At 36.8% G+C, this 19,466-nt stretch overlaps 1 protein-coding gene across 1 annotated transcript; it reads right to left on the bottom strand.

The window, feature by feature from the left end:
- Positions 1-10,694: 10,694 nt before the first annotated feature.
- Positions 10,695-13,418, bottom strand: LOC114285166 (protochlorophyllide reductase, chloroplastic). The gene is made up of 6 exons (XM_028228181.2): positions 13,370-13,418; positions 13,174-13,334; positions 12,931-13,029; positions 11,860-12,400; positions 11,153-11,511; positions 10,695-11,066 (listed from the first exon to the last, which is right to left on the bottom strand). Exons 1-6 carry the CDS (start codon positions 13,416-13,418, stop codon positions 10,911-10,913), a joined length of 1,365 nt encoding a protein of 454 aa, XP_028083982.2. The 3' UTR covers positions 10,695-10,910.
- Between the last annotated feature and the right edge of the window lie 6,048 nt (positions 13,419-19,466).

Genomic DNA, 19,466 nt, shown 5'->3' on the forward strand with positions numbered 1-19,466 from the left:
CTTGTTCAATTTCATTACTTACGTAGACCGCATGTTTTGCCTGCGTAGACCGCATAATTGTTCAATTCCATTACTTGCGTAGACCGCATGTTTTGCTTGCGTAGACCGCATGATTGTTCAATTCCATTACTTGCGTAGACCGCATGTTTTATTTGCGTAGACCACATTCTCTTGTTCAATTTCATTACTTGCGTAGACCGCATGATTGTTCAATTCCATTACTTGCATAGACTGCATGTTTTGTTTGCGTAGACCGCATATTTGTTCAAATTCATTACTTGCGTAGACCGCATGTTTTGCTTGCGTAGACCACATGTTTGTTCAAAATTCATTACTTGCGTAGGCCGCATGTTTTGTTTGCGTAGACCGCATGTTTGTTCAAAATTTTATTACTTGCGTAGACCGCATATTTGTAATCAATTCCATGACTTGCGTAGACCGCATGCTTATGTTCAATTTCATGACTTGCGTAGACCGCATGCTTATGATCAATTTTGTTGCCTGCGTAGACCGCGTGCTCCACTTACATCATTGTGCCTTCACGGCATTGTTATGCTTCCCACTTGCTCTGCGTTGTCACGCATGTTTAAATACATTAATATGCATATTGTTAATCACATTGTACCTGTTAAGTTTGTTTTGTTTTCAGGCACGATATTGTATGTACGGTTCATTTAAGGCTGGTGCAACCAGACGAGCCGCACAGGTATTGTACGGTCTAGGAGACCCTAAATCCTCTAAAGGTGCAAGTCCTTCGGTGTTTGTCGTGCCCGAACGACTTTTTTTTGATAAGTTGCATTGTCGTGCATATCTTAAGTCGCGTGTTGTCGCGCATTCCATGCAACATGCATTTTATACATCATTTGCATTTCAAAAACAAAAAAAACAAACACACATGCATTGCCACGCATCATCATAAATAGTTGCATTGTCATGCATCATTAGAACATAGTGCGTACTGCATTGTCATGCATGTTTGTAAATATCCATTCCATTGCATATTTGTAGATATTGCATTATAGTTTGCATGCATTTATTGCATCACCTTCCATCTATGGCTTGCGCCTTTCCATGATTGAGCTTGGTCTGGTATGTGCCCATACTTCTCACGTCAAAATATAGTTCAGTGGACCGTTCTATGTTAGACGCGGCTTGTACGTGTACATGCCTTTCCTAGGCAAGATTTGGTTTGGCCCGCGTGCCATATCTGCATTGCATTGTAGATCGCATGCATTCACTGCATCACTTTCCATTTATGGCTCGCGCCTTTCCATGATTGAGCTTGGTCTAGTATGTTCCCATACTTCTCGTGTCGAAACATAGTTCAGTAGACCGTTCTATGTTAGACGTGGCTTGTATGCGTACATGCCTTTCCTAGACAAGATTTGGTTTGGCCCGCGTGCCATGTCCATTGCCATCTCCCCAGCATATTCATTATATTGCATTGTAGTGTAATTTTTGCATCCGGCATTGGGATCGTAGTCCTTTCCCCAGCGGGTCGTTTCCCCACTTATGTCATTTCCCTCCAAATATTTGTTCTTGTGTCCGTCTACATTACTCATAGTTCAGTAGACCGTTCTATGGTAGACGGACTTATTACCTCCATCAATCTATTTGACATAGGTATGGTTTCGAACCGCTCATGATTGGATCATGATTCAATTGCTTTGCATATAGTTTGCATTGTTTCAATTACATTGCATCTTCATTTACGTTGTTTATTGTTTTATATATATTGCATATCATTTTGCATCCATTTTTGCATTGTCATGCATGTTGCTAACAACATCGTACCTGTTGAGTTGTTTTCTTTACAGGCACGATATTGTATGTACGGTTCATTTGAGGCTGGTGCAACCAGACGAGCCGCACAGGTATTGTATCCTCCGAGTGAGACGTACCGAGAATTGCATAATTCTCTTACATCCTTTCTGCATTGTAGTGTAGTTTGGTGTACGCTAGCTTAAAACTGTTGCATGTGTGCTTCGTTACAGCTTTCTTTGCATGATCATAAGTTATGTCCGGCTCTGTGCATTGTCTTGCATTTTGCCCCTGCCTTCGGGCACATACCTTGTTAGTCTTGCATGTTTGTCTAAGTCTTTGGCCTTGTCAAAAATGGGTCGTCTCTGGGCTTTGACAGTCACTCCCGTCATTGTTATGACTTTCGAGTTCTGTCAAAGAGGGGCAACTGTAGACACCCCATTTTTGACCGTCCTCAAGACTTGGACGTCACCGTTTGAACACCCGATGATCATCCATGTTTGTGTTCGTTTGGAGTTCCCGGAGGTCTCGGCTACGCGCCTTGCCTCAGGATCTCCGAACTCGATTGTTTAGTGTTTGGTGTTGCACCAAACACTTATGTTTTGCCTTGGAGGGGCAGGGAATGCCTTGTGAGGCATCCCCACACATCACCGGCCATGGCCAGAGGCCACCGGCTGGTGTTTTGATGCCACCGGCAATGCATATTGCCGGTCAGCATTCTTTGTTGTCGGTCGGCACTCCATTTTGACAAAATGGCAATTTTGAGCAGCCGATTACTGTTCATCTGCTTTTGTAGATATTTTAATACAGCTGTATGGCATTTTGTTCCCCTCCATACACGTGTATGGAGGGATGGACTTCTTGTTAGCTTACCTTGTAAGCTTTACAAGATTGGCTCCTCTATAAGAGGAGCCCTCCTCTCTTGGCTCTAGGTTAGATTTTTTAGAGAGAAAAGTTATGTGAGAGCTCTGGCTTTAGGTTTAGGGTTCCATACATATTCTATCTCTATACCTCTCTCTCATTTGGCCTTTGTGTGTGTATAAGTGTGTTTGTGTCTTACTATTGCACACAAACACATAGTGTTACACCTTTCCTTGGTTTCTTGAAGGACCAGAGGTTGTTCTTGAGGTTCTTGGGCTGTTTTGAGCACGAAGAAGCTGCTGGAGCTTCATTGGTGAAGAGGGTCTTCAAGGGTAAGAAGTTGTCCCTTTATTCCCTATTTTTGCATACTATTTTTGCCTATCTTAGAACTATTTTTGAGCTTAGTATATAATACAAAAAATTTCTGTTTTTAGGCCCTCTAAGTAGTTTGTTTAGAGTGTTTTGTGGCTTGGAGGTGTTTGACCCCTCTTAGGCCTTAAGAGGCCCCATTTTGGGCTGTTTTGTGTAAGCTCCGAGACTTTGGTGTTTGGGCCTCCTCACCACTGAAATCTTGAGGGATTTCAGTGGTAAGGATGGTGCCTTGAAGTCCCAAGAAGGAGAGGGCCACCCCCCTCTCCTTGTTGTCCTTGAAATGGACCATTTTTGGCCTCTTGAGGGAGCACCTAGCTAAGCTTCTTGTTGACCATGCCTTGGCTGTTTTTTGTGCTTATTATGTCATAATATGCCTCTGTTTTTTGTTGGTTTTGGTACACAATGCATGCTTAGCATACCTACCTTGTAATGCCACTTTGTTGCCTTAACATGCCATAGGTTGTAAACCCTTGTTCTAGCATGTTTTAGGCTTAGCCTTGTGAATCTTTCATGCTTATTTTGCCATGTTTGAGGTCTTTCCTAGGTTGTTTGGGTCGACCTTGGCATGCTTAGTATAGCCCCTTTGCATTTTTGGTTTGTTGGCCTTAAGTGTGTGAATGTATAGCATGCATCCTTGCCTTAATTTAGTGGGTTGGAACCATTTGCCATGTTATTTCAGTCCCTTTAACATGCTTGTATGCTTGCCTTGGATGCCTCTTTGAAGCTTTGAAAGCTTGTCTTGCATGCTCCATGTTTTGGTCAATGTGCATGCCTTTGAATTTGAGCCACTTACATGCCATCTAGGTGTCCCTTGGGTGTTGTTTAGGCTTGCCTTAGATCTATTTTAAGTCCTCTTAGCCTTGTGAGGCTTGGTTGATTTAGACTTGGTTTAAGCCTCTTGGCTTGTCTTGGATTTTGGCTTTGTTTGCATGCTAATGTTTGTCTTGTTTAAATTGGCTTAGCACCTTTTGTAACATGATTTTCAATGCTTACCTTGCATGCCATTAGTCCATGTTATGCCTCTTTCAAGTGTGCTTGAGAGTCGCCCTTTTGTGCTTGAGTATTGGTCCTTGTATACATGCATGCTTGCATACCATTGATCCTTCATTTTGGGCACTTTGGCCATTGTTTTTGGGCTTAGTGAGGGCTGCCTAAACCATGTTTAGGTCCACCCTTTGTTTGCTTGCATGCTTACCTCGCATAATTGCATGAATGCATTGCATTGCCATGTCGCATCCTTAGCTCACATGCCTAGGATTGTATCCCTTTTGCATGCATGCTTGGCCTCTTGAAGTGCTTGTGATAGAGGTTGAGTCCCATTGGTTTGTTCATGTGCATTGCATTCCATATAAAAAATTCACACTTGATTCCTCGGGCCATCACGCATGGAAATGCGCGATTGATGGTCCGAGAACCAAGGAGCGTATCCCTCTGAGTCACTAACATGATAAGGGACATGATTGGTGCATACATTGTTTGAATTGCACTGCCATACTCTGCCTTGTCCTCTGCCGCTGTCAATTGCAGGTTCTGTAGGCATTCTCTGCCGACCGGCATTGTTCAATACCGACCGGCAACCCAGTGATGGCCGATGGATGCATTCACGGCCGGTGACCATATACCACTGCCGGTGGATATTCTACTCAGCCGGTGGTGTCTCCCAGTGTCCAGGGAAGCAACTCTGGGGCTTTGACAGTCTTTAGAGGAGTATAGCAGGGAAAACAGAGGCAGCTCATGTATGGCAGTGTACTTCCGAGCAGGACCGAGCATGCATCGCATTGGGCTCTTTTCCCGAGGCGGCTTATCTGTTTTTCTTTCCTAGCTTAGTTAATTTGTTAACTAATTAGGTGATTTGTAATAATTAATTAGCTTATAGGTTAATTATCTGTACTATTCTTTCGGTCCCTCCGAGCGAGGGCGAATTTGTAATAAGTGTGGGTGCGTGTGTGTGCATGTCTTCCAATCCCCACTTCTTTTTTCCCTTTTATTTACCTGCTTATGATGGTAGACTAAGGCATATTTAAATTAGCATACCTTATGCTATGCATGCGTGCATCCATACATTTGTCTTGCATGCACCGGGCTCGGTACATCATGCTAACTGCATTTGTATTTCAATTCTAAATTGAATACGTGCATCAATTGATTGCATTTCACATCCCATGTTTAGGTTAGCCGAGCCTACTCTAATTGCATCCTGTATGTGTTACATTAGACATTCAAACATGGACTTGGATCATGCATTGTTTACTAACGAGTTTATTGTTTTGGCATGGAGTACGATGTAAGTATTTTCATGTTTTAGCATATCGCATGCGTGTGAATGCTATCATGACAGCATGCTTACCATGTGGCTAGATGCTTATGTGATAAACTGTTTGAATGCTTGTGGGTGAAGGTTGGATTGTCTGAGTTGGAAACACTCGTTGAAATCCGTGTTTTAGCCTACTTGCGGGTAGCAAATTCCAAAATATTTTTCCAAAACAAACGAATATGCAATGCTTATTTCCAAATTAGGCAATCTAGTCTATACTTATTTGCTGTGCGCATAACATAGTAATTCTAGGCTAATAACTGGATTAAGAACACATAACGTTTTCAAAAACGGATATCATGGTTAGTAGAGGCCGATCTTCGGATCGGGCGAGAGGGGGTGCTCATAGCTGACCTTCCCCGATCGTACCCAAGCTCCCGAGCCAAGGCAACTTTGGTGATGACGGACACGTGGCCTTTGGCACCGAGTCAGGGTTTCCTAAATTCCCCCATTTTAAAATATTTAGGTGGCGACTTTGTATCTGGCAAAGCAGTCCATGTTTGGCACTTCTTTTCAAAAATCTGTTTCTCAAAATGATTTGCCGGATTTGGACTCTTTGGTTCAGACTAAGAACCGTGACACAAATCGAGTCCGAACTGTAGCGAGGCCCACGGGCGCGTCTATAGCAGGTGTGTGCCGGAAACCCCTCCGATGCCTAAGTCAGCAACTAGACAATAGACAATATGCTCTGTGTATTCAGAAAGCAAAGTTTTTGTGTTACCTCTCCGCAGGTGATATTTGTGAGCTTTATAGGTTTCGTGTGGCACAATCCTAGTAGGACTTTTACTTCTCTATGCAGAGTCCTCCTAGGATTTAACCTCCTGAAGGATAATCCTTATCCTCCAACACCCCCCTCACTGCTTAAACCAAGTGAGATGGTTCTTCTATGGCCGGGCTACCACGACCGAAGTAAAATGACCATGCTATGCTAGCTAGCACATGGCCGAGATTCAACTAGCCTGGTCTTTTACTCCGCAGTTTGTACCTCAGTTTCCCTGCCTAGACCGAGCTAAATTAAGAGTAAGGCTTGCTTTCTCTTCATCATGCCTTGGTTCCAAATAGTGCGGCCGAGCTATCCACGCCTATGGTAACCGAGATACCTACGCAAGATTATGACCGAGTTAACTTTGTGCGACGACCGAGCTTACCTCGGGACCGGTGTAACTTCACGATTCCCCTAGGCCGGTCTAACTCTATGGCCTTTTTACTCAGCCCTTCGTATTACGACCCGGAACGGCCCATTTACCCAGCTCGGCCCAATTTTCCATACAAAAATTACCCTCACAAATACCTTCCAATGCAAGTACAGGAAAAAGCTATTTCATTAAGCATAAATAATGTCTTAATTCATATTCCCTTGTTAGAACAACATAAATACATTTGTGATAAAGAGTTTGCGCCTGTGCCGCGTGGTGATTTAACTCCCATCATCAAAATTATTGATGAATCACGTTGGATTTATAAAATTTTAGAAGAAAATTTTAGTGAACATCCATTAAAACTATGGCAACGTAGTCCACGTTATTGTAGTTTAAAATTGAAAGACCCTAATCTTATCATTAGAGTAAGACCAATGATCTATACTAGACAAGATATAGATGAATTTGATATTCAACTCCAGGAACTTTTAGACAAAAAGTTAATTGAAGAAACTAAAAGCCTTCACTCTAGCCCAACTTTTATGGTAAGAAACCATACTGAAATTAAAAGAGAAAAAGTCCGAATGGTAGTCAACTACAAACGGCTAAATGAAAATTTAGAATTTGATGAATATTTTATTCCACGAAAAGATGTTTTGATTAACTTAACCAAAGGATCAAAAATCTTTAGCAAATTTGATTGTAAAAGTGGATTTTGGCAAATTCAATTGACTGAAGAGTCATAAAAATTGACAGCCTTCAGTACACCTAGAGGACATTACCACTGGAATGTTATGCCCTTTGGATTAAATATAGCACCACAGGTATTTCAACGGTGGATAGATACAATTTTTAAAGACCTTAAAGATTGTTGTGTAGTTTATATTGATGATATACTTATCTTCTCTAAAACCAAGGAGGAGCATAAGAAACATTTAAAATTACTTTGTGAAAAATTCCAAAAACATAGAATTATTTTGTCTCCAAAAAGATTGAACTAGAAAAAGAATCAATTGAATTTTTGGGAATAATTTTAGACCAGAAAGGTTTAAAATTACAAGAACATATTTTGTCCAAAGTACAAGATTTTCCTGATACTCTCGAAAATATAACACAATTACATAGTTTATTAGGCATTTTAAATTATGGACAAAATTTTATCAAAAATCTTTCAAAAATAGAAATTCCCTAGTTAACCAAATTAAGGAAAAATTTTATTTTTGAATGGACAGCAGAAGATGTTGCTTTGATTAATCAAATAAAAGAAAATGTTAAAACTTTACCAGATGTTTATCTTCCTAAAACAGGTGATAAATTAATTTTAGAAACAGATGCCTCATAAGCATGCTGGGGATGTGTTCTTAAAGCAATACCAAGTAATTTATGGTAGGATAAAGAGATACCTTTATTAGAAAATGGGATTAGACCAAGAAAACATTCAATACCCATAAAATTACAAAAAGAATAGTTAATTTGTGGATATAATTCTAAAAAATTCAATACCCATAAAATTACAAAAAGAATAGTTAATTTGTGGATATAATTCTGGAACATTTAAACCAAATGAACAGAAATATATTATCTTTGAAAAAGAATTACTTGCAATAAAATTGGCAATAAAGAGCTTTCATATTTATTTAGCCCCAAAAAATTTTATTGTACGCACTGATAATAAGGCAGTAAGAGATTTCTTGATCAATAAAAAACCTATTGAGCAAGGAAGACGATTAGCCTGGTATAATAAAATTTCTGAATATGCCTTTGAAGTAGAACATCTTAAAGGTACTAACAATTTTCTTGCAGATTTTCTTAGCAGAAATTATTTCAGAAAATTAAATTGCTAAACAAGTAAATTTAATTTTTTCAGAAGACCTTTAGACCAAGAGGAAACAATGGACAAGGGTAAACAACCCGCTCAAGGAGATTGGGTGACAATTGCTAAAAAAGCAATCCCCAAAGAAGAAAAAGTTATGTTTGCAGGAAGACAACTTGGAATTTACACAGACTGGAACGAAGCCAATCTGCGAGTTTGTGGATATTCAGGAGCGAGTTATAAAGCATATGATAGCATGACTAAAGCTAAAAAAGCTTTTTACAGTGCACCCGCTATGCCAGTTTATCAAAAGAATTTTTGTCAAATGAGAACTAACCCAGTTCCAGCTAATATTCAGACATCTAGACCAGATGAATCTGAAATAAAAGATTTTTTCAACCCTGGTATATCCAGAGAAATTTATACATAACTCAATGGAGTTTGGAAAACTCACATTGTAGACAACAAAGTGAAATTTTGAAAACACATGGGAGTTCTGGCCAACAAATTAGCTGAGCAAACAACTAAATTAAAAGATTTGTAAAATCTTTGTTTCAATATTCTTAAATAAATGAATTGAAATGAAAATTTTAATTTTAAAAAAATAAACAATTTTTTTCAACTATCAGACCTCATATCAGAAGATGCCTATGAGTCTTTAGAAAGGAATGATAATTGACATGCATGGACTTACATTTTTCAATTTTTAATTATTATTATCTTAGAATGATATGGCCCATTGTAATCCTCTTGCTTTCATTTGAAAAGATTCATGGGTTGATATCATCATTTTTTAAAGGGCAAATTACATTAACAGTCCTTATAGTTTGGGACTCGTGTCATTTTAATTCATGATTTTTTAATTATGACATATTTGACCTTGAATTTTGAATCTTGTTCCAAATAAGGATAATTGAAGATACCATTATTTAATTTCAAGGGCAAAATCGTCAATTTAATAAAATATAAACTAATTTGACAAAAATAAATATCAAAAAAATATTTTTAATTTTTTTAAAATTATTTTTATCCACCAATGATAAAATTATGTAAAATTGATAAAAATTAATAAAAATTACTTGATTAATTTTTAAAAATTAATTTTACATGATCATCATCCAAACACATAATAAAAATTAATTTGGTAAAAAAATAAATAAATGTCTAAAAGATTTATCAATTTTACATAATTTTATTTTTAGTGGGTAGAAATAATTTTTTAAAAATTTAAAAATATTTGTTTGACATTTATTTTTATCAAATTAGTTTATATTTTATCAAATTGACGATTTTACCCTTGAAAGATCTAATGATATATTCGATTGCCCTTATTTGAAACAAGATTCAAAATTCAGGGTCAAATGTGTCACAATTGAAAAGTCAGGGACCAAAGTGAGACAAGTCCCAAACTATAGGGACTATTAGTATAATTCACTCTTTTTTAAAAGTCATTGTATTATTATTAGGAATGAGATTTATATAAAAGAAATTATTTTTGCACCGTATTCTATTAAAAGATCCTAGTGACATAAATATTGGGTGTTCATGTACGAAATAGTGATATTATCATATTGTTTGGCGCAACTTATGGAAGTGCTTATAACATATTTTAGAAATTATTTAGTCCTCTTGGGATAGTGTAATATCTAAAAGGAGGAGACAATGTCTGTTTCGCCCTATTCCATTTGAAGCCCTCCATCGATCAGTTTGAGATGGGTGTCATGTTAAACTCATTACTAATGTCACACCTTCAAATGTAAGTGTTTTACTGCGTGGCTAGAGTACATGTCGTTAAAAAGAATTATGATTCATTAACATAGTTTTTCTTAAGAAAAAGACCTATCCACAAACAATGATGGACAATGACATTTGTCAAGTGTGTTGAACTGACATTCAGAAATGCCTACCAAGTGTTCGTGTTTTTGGATTTTGTTGTTTCATCTTCTGGGGAATTCTGAAACTGAATCGGGGGTTTGTCATGGCATCACTGAGAATACCCATGTGTTTCTTGTACTCTTAACCAGTTTATGGGTAAAATAGTGCCAAAGCTTTAGCTTGCTTTCAATTTGAAGCTGTAGTATGGCTTATCATTTTGGACAAAACTGAACCATATGAGGCTAGATTTCCTGCTTATGACTGCATCATGACACTGGAGGTTGGTTACTGTTACGGATTGGTGTCTAATGGCTTCAAAACCAGATGCAGCATGATATTTGTTGAAGCATTCAGAAGCTGTAAGCATTTTTAAGTTGTTTAATTTTTATGTTCAAATCAATGATGCTGAGATGGGTTATGGTTGAATGTAACTCTAATGGCCTCTTAGAACTAAATTCATTCGACAGATCAAAAAATTATGGTTTATGATTTCTCAGTCCATTAAAGTGGAAAGTTGTTGCGATCATCATTTTTCTTCATGCTGAAACTGCCAAATTAATTGACATTAGATAAACAAGGTACTGATTTTATTGACAACTAGACTCAAAAGTCATCTACTTTACAAGAGAAAATTGCTCACATTTTGGCACAACACCATATCCAAATTCCATGTACTCAAAACAGGATTCTGATATTCAGTTAAGCGTCCTCCCCCACCACGAAGATTAGTCTGATGTTAAGAATCCTATCTCAAAGCTCTCTCTGTCTCTCTCATTTATGCCAGACCCACAAGTTTCTCACTAAGTTCCCATACTTTCCGAGCTTTCTCCACATCACTCGCTTCTTCAGACAATTTGTTCTCAAAGGATGCAGAGTCCTTGTTCCAGCTCCAGTAGACACCCGACTTTGTCAAACTCGGATCACTCACAACCTGAATCAGAAATCAACTTCTTCAGTTTATGCAGAACATACACTACAAGACAGGCACTTAATTGTGCTAGTTTTAGTCTTTTTTACCTGTGCAAGTCGCTTTCCAGCTTCTTCTTCGGATACAAAGCCCTTGGTGATGTACTTCTGGAATGGAGGGAAAAGGAGCCTGAACAAGGGGATGTGTTCCCTGAACAAACCTGTCGTGGCAATGCAACCTGGGTAAAGGGAAGCAAAGGCGATACCAGTTTCCTCATGGTAACGTCGGTGGAACTCTTGCATAGTGAGCATGTTGCAAACCTTGCTGTCTTTATATGCCTTGGCACCATCAAATTCTCCACCATCTACCATGGCTGAGCTGTTTAGTCCATTCAACCCTCCGGCAAGCCCTCGCATGTCCCCTAGGTTGGCCTTTGGAGGCACATTCCCAGCCAAGGTGTTCGTGTTACCTAAGGCATGTTACAAAAGCAACACCACATTTAGAGGTTGTTTGGTATTGACCTTTTCTTTAGTTGCTTTTTGGCTTTTTTTAGAAGCTAAAAATGCTAATGCATATGAAAAATTGCTAAAAAAAAGTTGCTTTTTTGGCTTTTCAGCTGATGACAAACAGGTTTCTGATTTTTTGGCTTTTGACTTTTTTAGCCAAATTATTATTTTTTTTTTAGCTGCATTCCAAACAAGCTAAGAGTATTCACAGGTTCCTTAACAGGTCTTTGAGCAGAATAATGATAAGTATCATGTGTAAAAATAAAAGAATGAATTTGTGCCAACATAAGACTCTGACATCTGTTATGTACCTGTAATTGAGCCGACAATGATGAGGCGCTTCGATGGATAGTCAGACTGCTTCAAGTCATCGAGCATCAACCGCGAAAGGAGGAAGTGTCCAAGATGGTTAGTCCCAACACTAAGTTCAAACCCTTCAGCAGTAAAAGTTGGCTCCTTAGCAGTTGGCAAGTAGACAGCAGCATTGCAAACCAGGACATCAAGTGGCCGACCTGATCGCTTGAAGTTGTCAACAAATTGCCTAACACTGTCAAGTGAGGCAAGGTCTAAATGCATGACTGTGTAGTTCTCTTTGGCAATGCCGGCCGCTTTGGCTGCTCTTTTGGCCTTTAGGAAGTCCCTGCAGCCCATGATTACATGCCATTTGCCTGTTTCAGCTAGAGCCTTGGCTGTGGCTAAACCCAATCCGGAGGAGGCTCCTGTGATCACAACACTGCCCTTTCTTAGGGTTTTCTTCCCTTCAGGTGCAGCCTGGTTGACTGCCGGAGTCGTGGTAGCTGCTGTTTGTGCTCTTATAGCCCCATGAGCTAGCTGCCATTGGTTTGATTCCTTCTGTGGATCAAACCCCATTTTAAATTGTTCATCAAAACCATGAATTTTCGAAGGGTCATCCTAATGACGGCCCAAAGTAATTTTTACAAGTATCAAAGCATATTCACTTATCTTTACACTTTTCACACATTACATTTTACTGGGTAGTCATTAGCATTTTCCAATTTCAAATCCTGATAAGAAGTTGGACTTCAACACAGTAAATTTCTGTATATTCACACATTGCTTGCTTAATTTCAAAAACCATACGTTTCTGTACCAGCTTTTCCCCCCCTCTATTAGGGTTTTTTAAATACAAAAGCAATTGATAACCATTTGTTATCACATTCTTTAACAGAACAATTTTCAAACACTTGAATCTCAATGGATAAGAAACAAACTCCATAAGCCATATAAAATAAAATAAAAATTAATTGGCTAAATTATTCTAACCTTCCTTAATTTTGTTTGTTCAATTATGTCAAATCTATAGAATTTGTTGTATTTTTACCAAAACTCGGGGAAAAAATAGTGCAATTTATAGTTGGTACCTTGAATCTTAATGCAGAATTGCTGGATTCAGCTTTGACATGATCAGAGAGTGAAATTCCAAAAAGAGAAGAGTCCTTCAAAGAAACACTAGGCTTTCCCTGAAACCAGCAATACATTTCGCACAATGTTAATTCAAAGAATTCACCATTGATTGTCAGTAACAAGAACAAGAACAAGAACAAGAACAAAAACAAAAACAAAAACAAAAAAAGCAATGTGAACAGAAAAAAAGGGCAATGAACCTCTCTGGGAATGGAGAAAGCAGAGGGAAGCAGAGCAGCAGCCTGGAGAGCCATGAGCACCTTCAAATTGAACTGGGTTTCTTCCAAATCCTCTCCAGAGGACTCTGTTTGGATGAGTAGAAAGATGGAGCAGAGTAGTGACTGAGGGAAAATTTCAGACAACTGTGGAGATATATATATATATATATATATATATATATGAGAAAGTGATGCTGTTTGGTGACCAAAAAAATGGGCCCTGTCATTTGGATACGAAAGGCAATGGAGGATAAGATAATTCTAGTAGATGAATTCTGCCACATCAATTCCAAGCAACCAATCAGAATTTGAGATTTGGATTTCTTATGATATTTTTAGATATTTTCTTAATAGTTACCACTATTTTGAAATTGGGCTGTAATTCTAGCTAATAAATCTTCAAGCTGTTGTATAGCTAGTTGTAAGGCTTCTTGTTTTATAGTTATCTGTCTATTTATTTGAGGTAATTTCAAACTATAATTTTCTAGAGATCTACCGGAGGCTAATGATAATAGAAATTGATATCTTAATTTTTGATCTTCTAATTCTCGTATAAGCTCAGTACTGGTTCTGACTTTAATTCTAAGTTCTTCTTCTAAAGGCATAAAATTTTGATTTTTAAAATTTTTTTATGGACAATATTTCCTTAATATTTCTACTCGGGTTGCTCTCCTTATATTCTAAAATTCTTTTTCTTTGGCAAAACTATTTTTAGGCAATGTTTGTTTTCATTACATGTACTCCCACCTTGAAGCTAAGTTTCGTTCAACATAGTATATTTTTATTTTCTATTTTTTACTTTTCCTCTTCTGCCTACAATTTGCCCTCAAACGCCTAATCACGGCTCACACGGGCTCTTCAGCTAAGGTCACTCAGTAATAAAATAGAAAACAACAGATACTACGAAGGTGCAAAGCATGTAATATTAATGAGCAAACAAGCATTCCATAAACTTAGTTTTTTCAAAAAGAAAATAAATTTTTAGAATAGAAGAATTACCCTTTTGAAATATTTAAGGAAAAAGGGAGACTACTCACACTTCATATTAATAAGTAGTATACTTACAAAAATTATGTTACAGACTCTGACTTTCTGAAAGACTTGGAACACTTAGAATTTTTTAGAGGGGTTGGAAGTTTTTACAAAGTGGAGTGAAGGGAAATTTTTCATTCTGCTTCTTTCGTTGGCATGAATGCCAATTTATATACATGGTTGATAGATACACACAAGCCAAAAAATCTATACGTCAAAAGCTTGGACTCAAAAGTCTTAAAGACTACCTAAGTCTAGGCCATAGATGTTACAAATTTTTCTATGCCATAAATGCATAGATTTTGACTCAAATTACTATTCTAGATATGGATAGAATTTTATAAATAAAAGATTAGAATAATGACATTGGGTACTGCTTTGGGCCCCATCGCATATCATTCAATCCTCATTTTTTTATAAAATTTTGACACTATAATTTATTACAAGACACGTGTAAGGATTTTCACAGCTTTTCTTTAATGGAGCAGGGTGGGGGTTATCTGCTCTATTAAAGTAGTGAGTGAAGGAAAAGCCTTATCACTGAAAGACGCAAATAATTACAGACACAAATATTTACAGAATCTTTTTTCGTTTCCTGGTGTACATTTCTCTGATAATTGAAGAGAGGCCTTATCTTCTACAGATTTTGTCTTCTTCTACTGAAGTACCAATTATTGATATAGACCTGTGGAGTGAATCTTCAAGGTGGATTTACAAAGGGTTAAGGAAAATTTCTGAGTCTAGAAAACAAGGGCTTGTTAGGATACTTCCAAATATTACAATAGTCTATTTATAGTGTGCACGGTTTTTTTTTTTTTACCCATACATTCTGTCTAAGAGATCGTCTAGGTCTGCCGCTGAAAGTTGGTCATAAAAAATCATCCCCCATGGCTGGTTCATCTTCCCATTGATTATCTTGGTCATATTCTCCCATTAGTGGTGACTCATGAGAGACGCTATGCTGATAATTAGGATACTGACTTTCATCAACGAATGTTTCTTTCCTGAAGGGATATCCTGGGATAGCTAGGTTACAGTATATCTTCTGATTTCTATCTTCGCAAACTAGATGTCCATAATTTCCATTATATGCTAATAGAGGATTATTAGAGAATTTCCTCCATTTATTGAGCTGATCTCTGAGTGAAAATTTTCTGCATGGCCAGGGTCTCCGATTGAAAAGTCCTAGGTATCCCGGAAATGTTGAGATTCCTCTGAGGTACATTTTATACTTGGCTGGGATGCACCTTATTTCTTTCCACTCTGGTAGCTTGTTATCAATTAATGCTTCTACATATGGATGATGCTCTTCCATTACACAAAGTACTGAACGAGCAAGTTTAGTTCTAAAGCTATCTGTCTGATCTGGATCTGAAAAAATTATTCTAGAGACAAAGCCGTAATCTAACAATTGTGAGGCCGTTAGATAACGCGTTTTGCCCCTAATCTTTATCTTCAATGGTTCGAACGTTGCTAGATTTATCTGGCAAAGGTAGATGCTGAAATCTAAATTACACTGGCATCGACCAAAATGTTCTGACCTGTCCATACATCTTTCCTCTTCTAAGCAGGGCTGCTCTTCATCTTCGTAGAGATAAGTCCATTGATAAGCTATACTACGGCATTGAACTCCTGCTATGGAGAGGTCTTGAAGAAACTGCTGTATAGTGACTAACTCGTTATTTCTACTATCTTCGGCTAAGGTGTATATGTAAGGTTTAAGGTCTTCTATTTCTTGGCTTTTCTCACAAAAAGATCAAATGATAGAATGCCTGAAGAAATACATTCTAGCACTCAATTGTTCAAATTCCTCACTGGTGAGTTGTCTGATTTCTAGGTTAGGAAAGGGAGCAGTTGCTTTTCCTGGAGCTAATTTTTTAAGCTGGTTGCTTAGGGTTCGAATAGTTGCTCTCAATTGTTCTTCTTCATCTTGGAGCTGGTCTAGCTCTTCATTGACCTTTTTGCCTTTATCCATAATTTTCTTGAAATTTCTGGTAAGGCCTTCACAATGTCTGCACATTTGGAGAGGATTTTGAGAATCTATCTGAAGACTATTACTACTACTTCCCGTACTACTGCTTCTAATTATCTGGCTAACTGGAACTCCACTAGTAGCAAGAATGGTTGACTACACCTTGCCCAATGTGTCCAGGTAATCTTTAGCTATCTGGTTGATAAGGTAACTGGTTCCTATTTGTCTTCGGGCATAGGTACTGGCTTACTCGAAATCATAAAATCCTTTATACTGAGGTGTAGGAAAATTTTTAACTAAGGGTTCAACTTCTATCCAGTCATGGTAAATACCAGGCTTGGTTCCTTTAGCTACTACATAGAAAGAAAAACTTTCAGACAAAGGTTTATTTTGGATTTTTGAAAAATATATACTAAAAGAGTTTAGGGCTGACAGACGTTTAGCTGGGTGGTTATGACTGTTCCAAAGGTTATCTAGTAGACATTGTTGAACTGGGTCTAGCTCAATTCCTGTTAATGGTCTGAATTTGTTTCTGGTTTCATGAATGGGAAGGGCAAATCCCCCAGAGTTCATGGTTTTATTGTTCTCCATTATCTGCACAAAAATTAAACTGGTTATTTTCTTTCTCTAAATAAATCTTCCTACTTAACCAATCTATTAATTTGTTATCACTCCCTTTAATATGTTCAAATTCTACTTTATATCTTTGTCCTACTATACAATCTAAAAATTTTGCCCATCTTCTGGTATTTAATTTGCGCTCATTAAGTTTATTATGAAATCTAACTATAGCTTCACAGTCTATTCTGATTGTAAAGGGCTTGTGTAAGAATAATCTAAATTTATTTATTGCATATACTATTCCTAATATCTCAAAATCTAGGTTAGTCATGGTAGTATCATTTTCTTTAAATTTTCCAGAACTATATCTACAAATGCGCTCTTTATTTTTACTATCATACTTACTAGGTTTAGCTAATAAGACTGTTCCCCATCCTAACTGACTTGCATCTGTCTCTACGACTATATATTTTGATTCTAAGGGAAGTTGTAGGTCGGGTAGATTTCTACAAATGTCTTTTATTTTTCTAACTAAAGCTATATCTTGTTGATTGAAATATTTTTGTCATGTAGGTGTTGTCGTACTATATAGAGGTCCTATTATTTTACTAAGGTTAGGAATGTACATTCGTGCATAATTTAAAATTCCTAGAAATGATTGAAGTTGTTTTGTATCTTCTAATTTATCTGGATAGTCTAAAATTTTCTTGACTATGTGAGATTGTAACCTGATTTTTCCATCTCCTAACTCCATTCCTAAAAATTTTATATGGGATTTATTTAATACCATTTTTCTCTTACTAATTATTATTCCACTATTTATGAATTCTTCTAATACTATATATAAATGATTTATGTGACTATTTTTACCTGGGCTAAATACTAATATGTCATCTATGTATATCAGTATAAAACTATATTTATTAAATATACTATCCATCTTACGCTGAAATATGGAAGGTGCATTTTTTAGTCCAAAAGGCATAATTAGCCATTCGTAATGTCCTTGTGAGCAACAAAAGGTTGTCCAAGGTATGCTTTCCTTCTCCATTTTTATCTGCCAAAATCCCGACTTGCAATCAAATTTACTAAATATTTTTGTTGTCTGTATTCTGTTTATGAGCTGATCTTTATCTAGTATGTTATATTTATCGTCTTCTGTATTATCATTTAATCTTTTATAATTTATAACTATTTTGGCATTTCCTCTTTTTGATTTCTAACCATGAATGCAGCGCTCCTATGCGGACTATGACTAGGTCTAATTACTCCTAAATCTAGTAACTCCTTAATCTGTGTTCTAAATTCTTCTATATTTGCTGGCGTATGATCTATTTGTGCTGATGTAATCCTATAATCTTTATTTTTTATATCTAAACTGGCTAAAACTTTATTTTTTTCCCAATATTTCATGGGTTGTTCTCCTAAAATCTCTGTTGTTTCAGCTAATTTTATTATTTCATCTAAATCATTTTATATTCTTCTGTATACTGGTTTTTTTTTTAATTTTCTTATTTTTGCGAAGATTAATTCTAGGTTAACAATTTGTTGAAAATCTTCTAGGTTCCAATAGTCGCTATTTTCTTCAAAATCAAACTCTTCTAAATCTTCTAATTCATAATTTTCTATGTCTAAATTTTCTAAAGAAGTATTTACTATCTCATCAGGTATATATTTTTGGGCTAGCTCGGGAAAAATGTTTCTACTAGGAAATAAAAAACTAGCGGGAATTGAATATACTCCTATGGTAACACCTTGTAAAGGGCATATGTTGTGGGTGTATTTACAGTTCGTTTGAAGAAACTAATGTTGTTTTGGCTGATAAACAGGCCACCTTGTAAACTAAGTATGAAATTAAGTCCTAAGATGAAAGGATGATTTTGTCGAGTATTTCCAATCCAAACTTGAGGTAAATGGAACCATTCTATATGTTGAGTTCGAGATCCTATGTGATGAAAACTAATCTATGCTCCGTTGATGCAATGTGTATATGTTGTTTAGTTCCATCGGCTATACTGACTAAAGCTGGGGTTGTTAAAGCTGTGCTCCATCCTGGTGAAACTATGTGTTGTTCAATGTATGATTTACTGGCTCCTGTATTTATCATGGCATCTATACTAAGGGTTTTTTCTACAAATTTAATTACACAAGAGATCTCAACTAAATTTGGCTTGGGTATAACAGGGTAATTAAATGGTAAATATGTTTTGGGAATACTGACTAAAGGGTTGAGAATCAACTAAGTTGACTAATTCTAAAGAATTCATATGTTCTTCGACAAGTTTATCTTTTAAAGGGTATTTAGTATGAAACTGTTCTAACTGTTGTTTAAGCTGTCTATTTTCTGCTTCTAAACATTCTATGTCAAAATTAGCTTTAGTTTCTATTTCTCGCAATTGTAACTTCAGTTCTCTTACTTGTATTTCTAACTCTCTAATTGTTAGATGTAATTCTCTGCTTTCTAAACTACGATCTTTTAGCATCTCGTTGTTATTTTCTAATGTTATCTTGCGTGTCATGTTTAATTTTTCTAGACAGATTACACAATAGGTTGTACTGCATAATAAACACTGAGCTCTCTTATCTTTAGCTGGAAACCAATTACAATAACTGCATCTAGTGGTATCAAATCCTAGTCCTATTTGAAAATTGTGCTGACATTCAGTATCTGCGTTGCATTCCATCATAAAGAAAGTATCATGAGAATGAG

Source organism: Camellia sinensis, chromosome 8 (genome assembly GCF_055761805.1).
Source record: "Camellia sinensis isolate YWXY chromosome 8, ASM5576180v1, whole genome shotgun sequence".
Taxonomy (NCBI): Eukaryota; Viridiplantae; Streptophyta; class Magnoliopsida; order Ericales; family Theaceae; genus Camellia; species Camellia sinensis.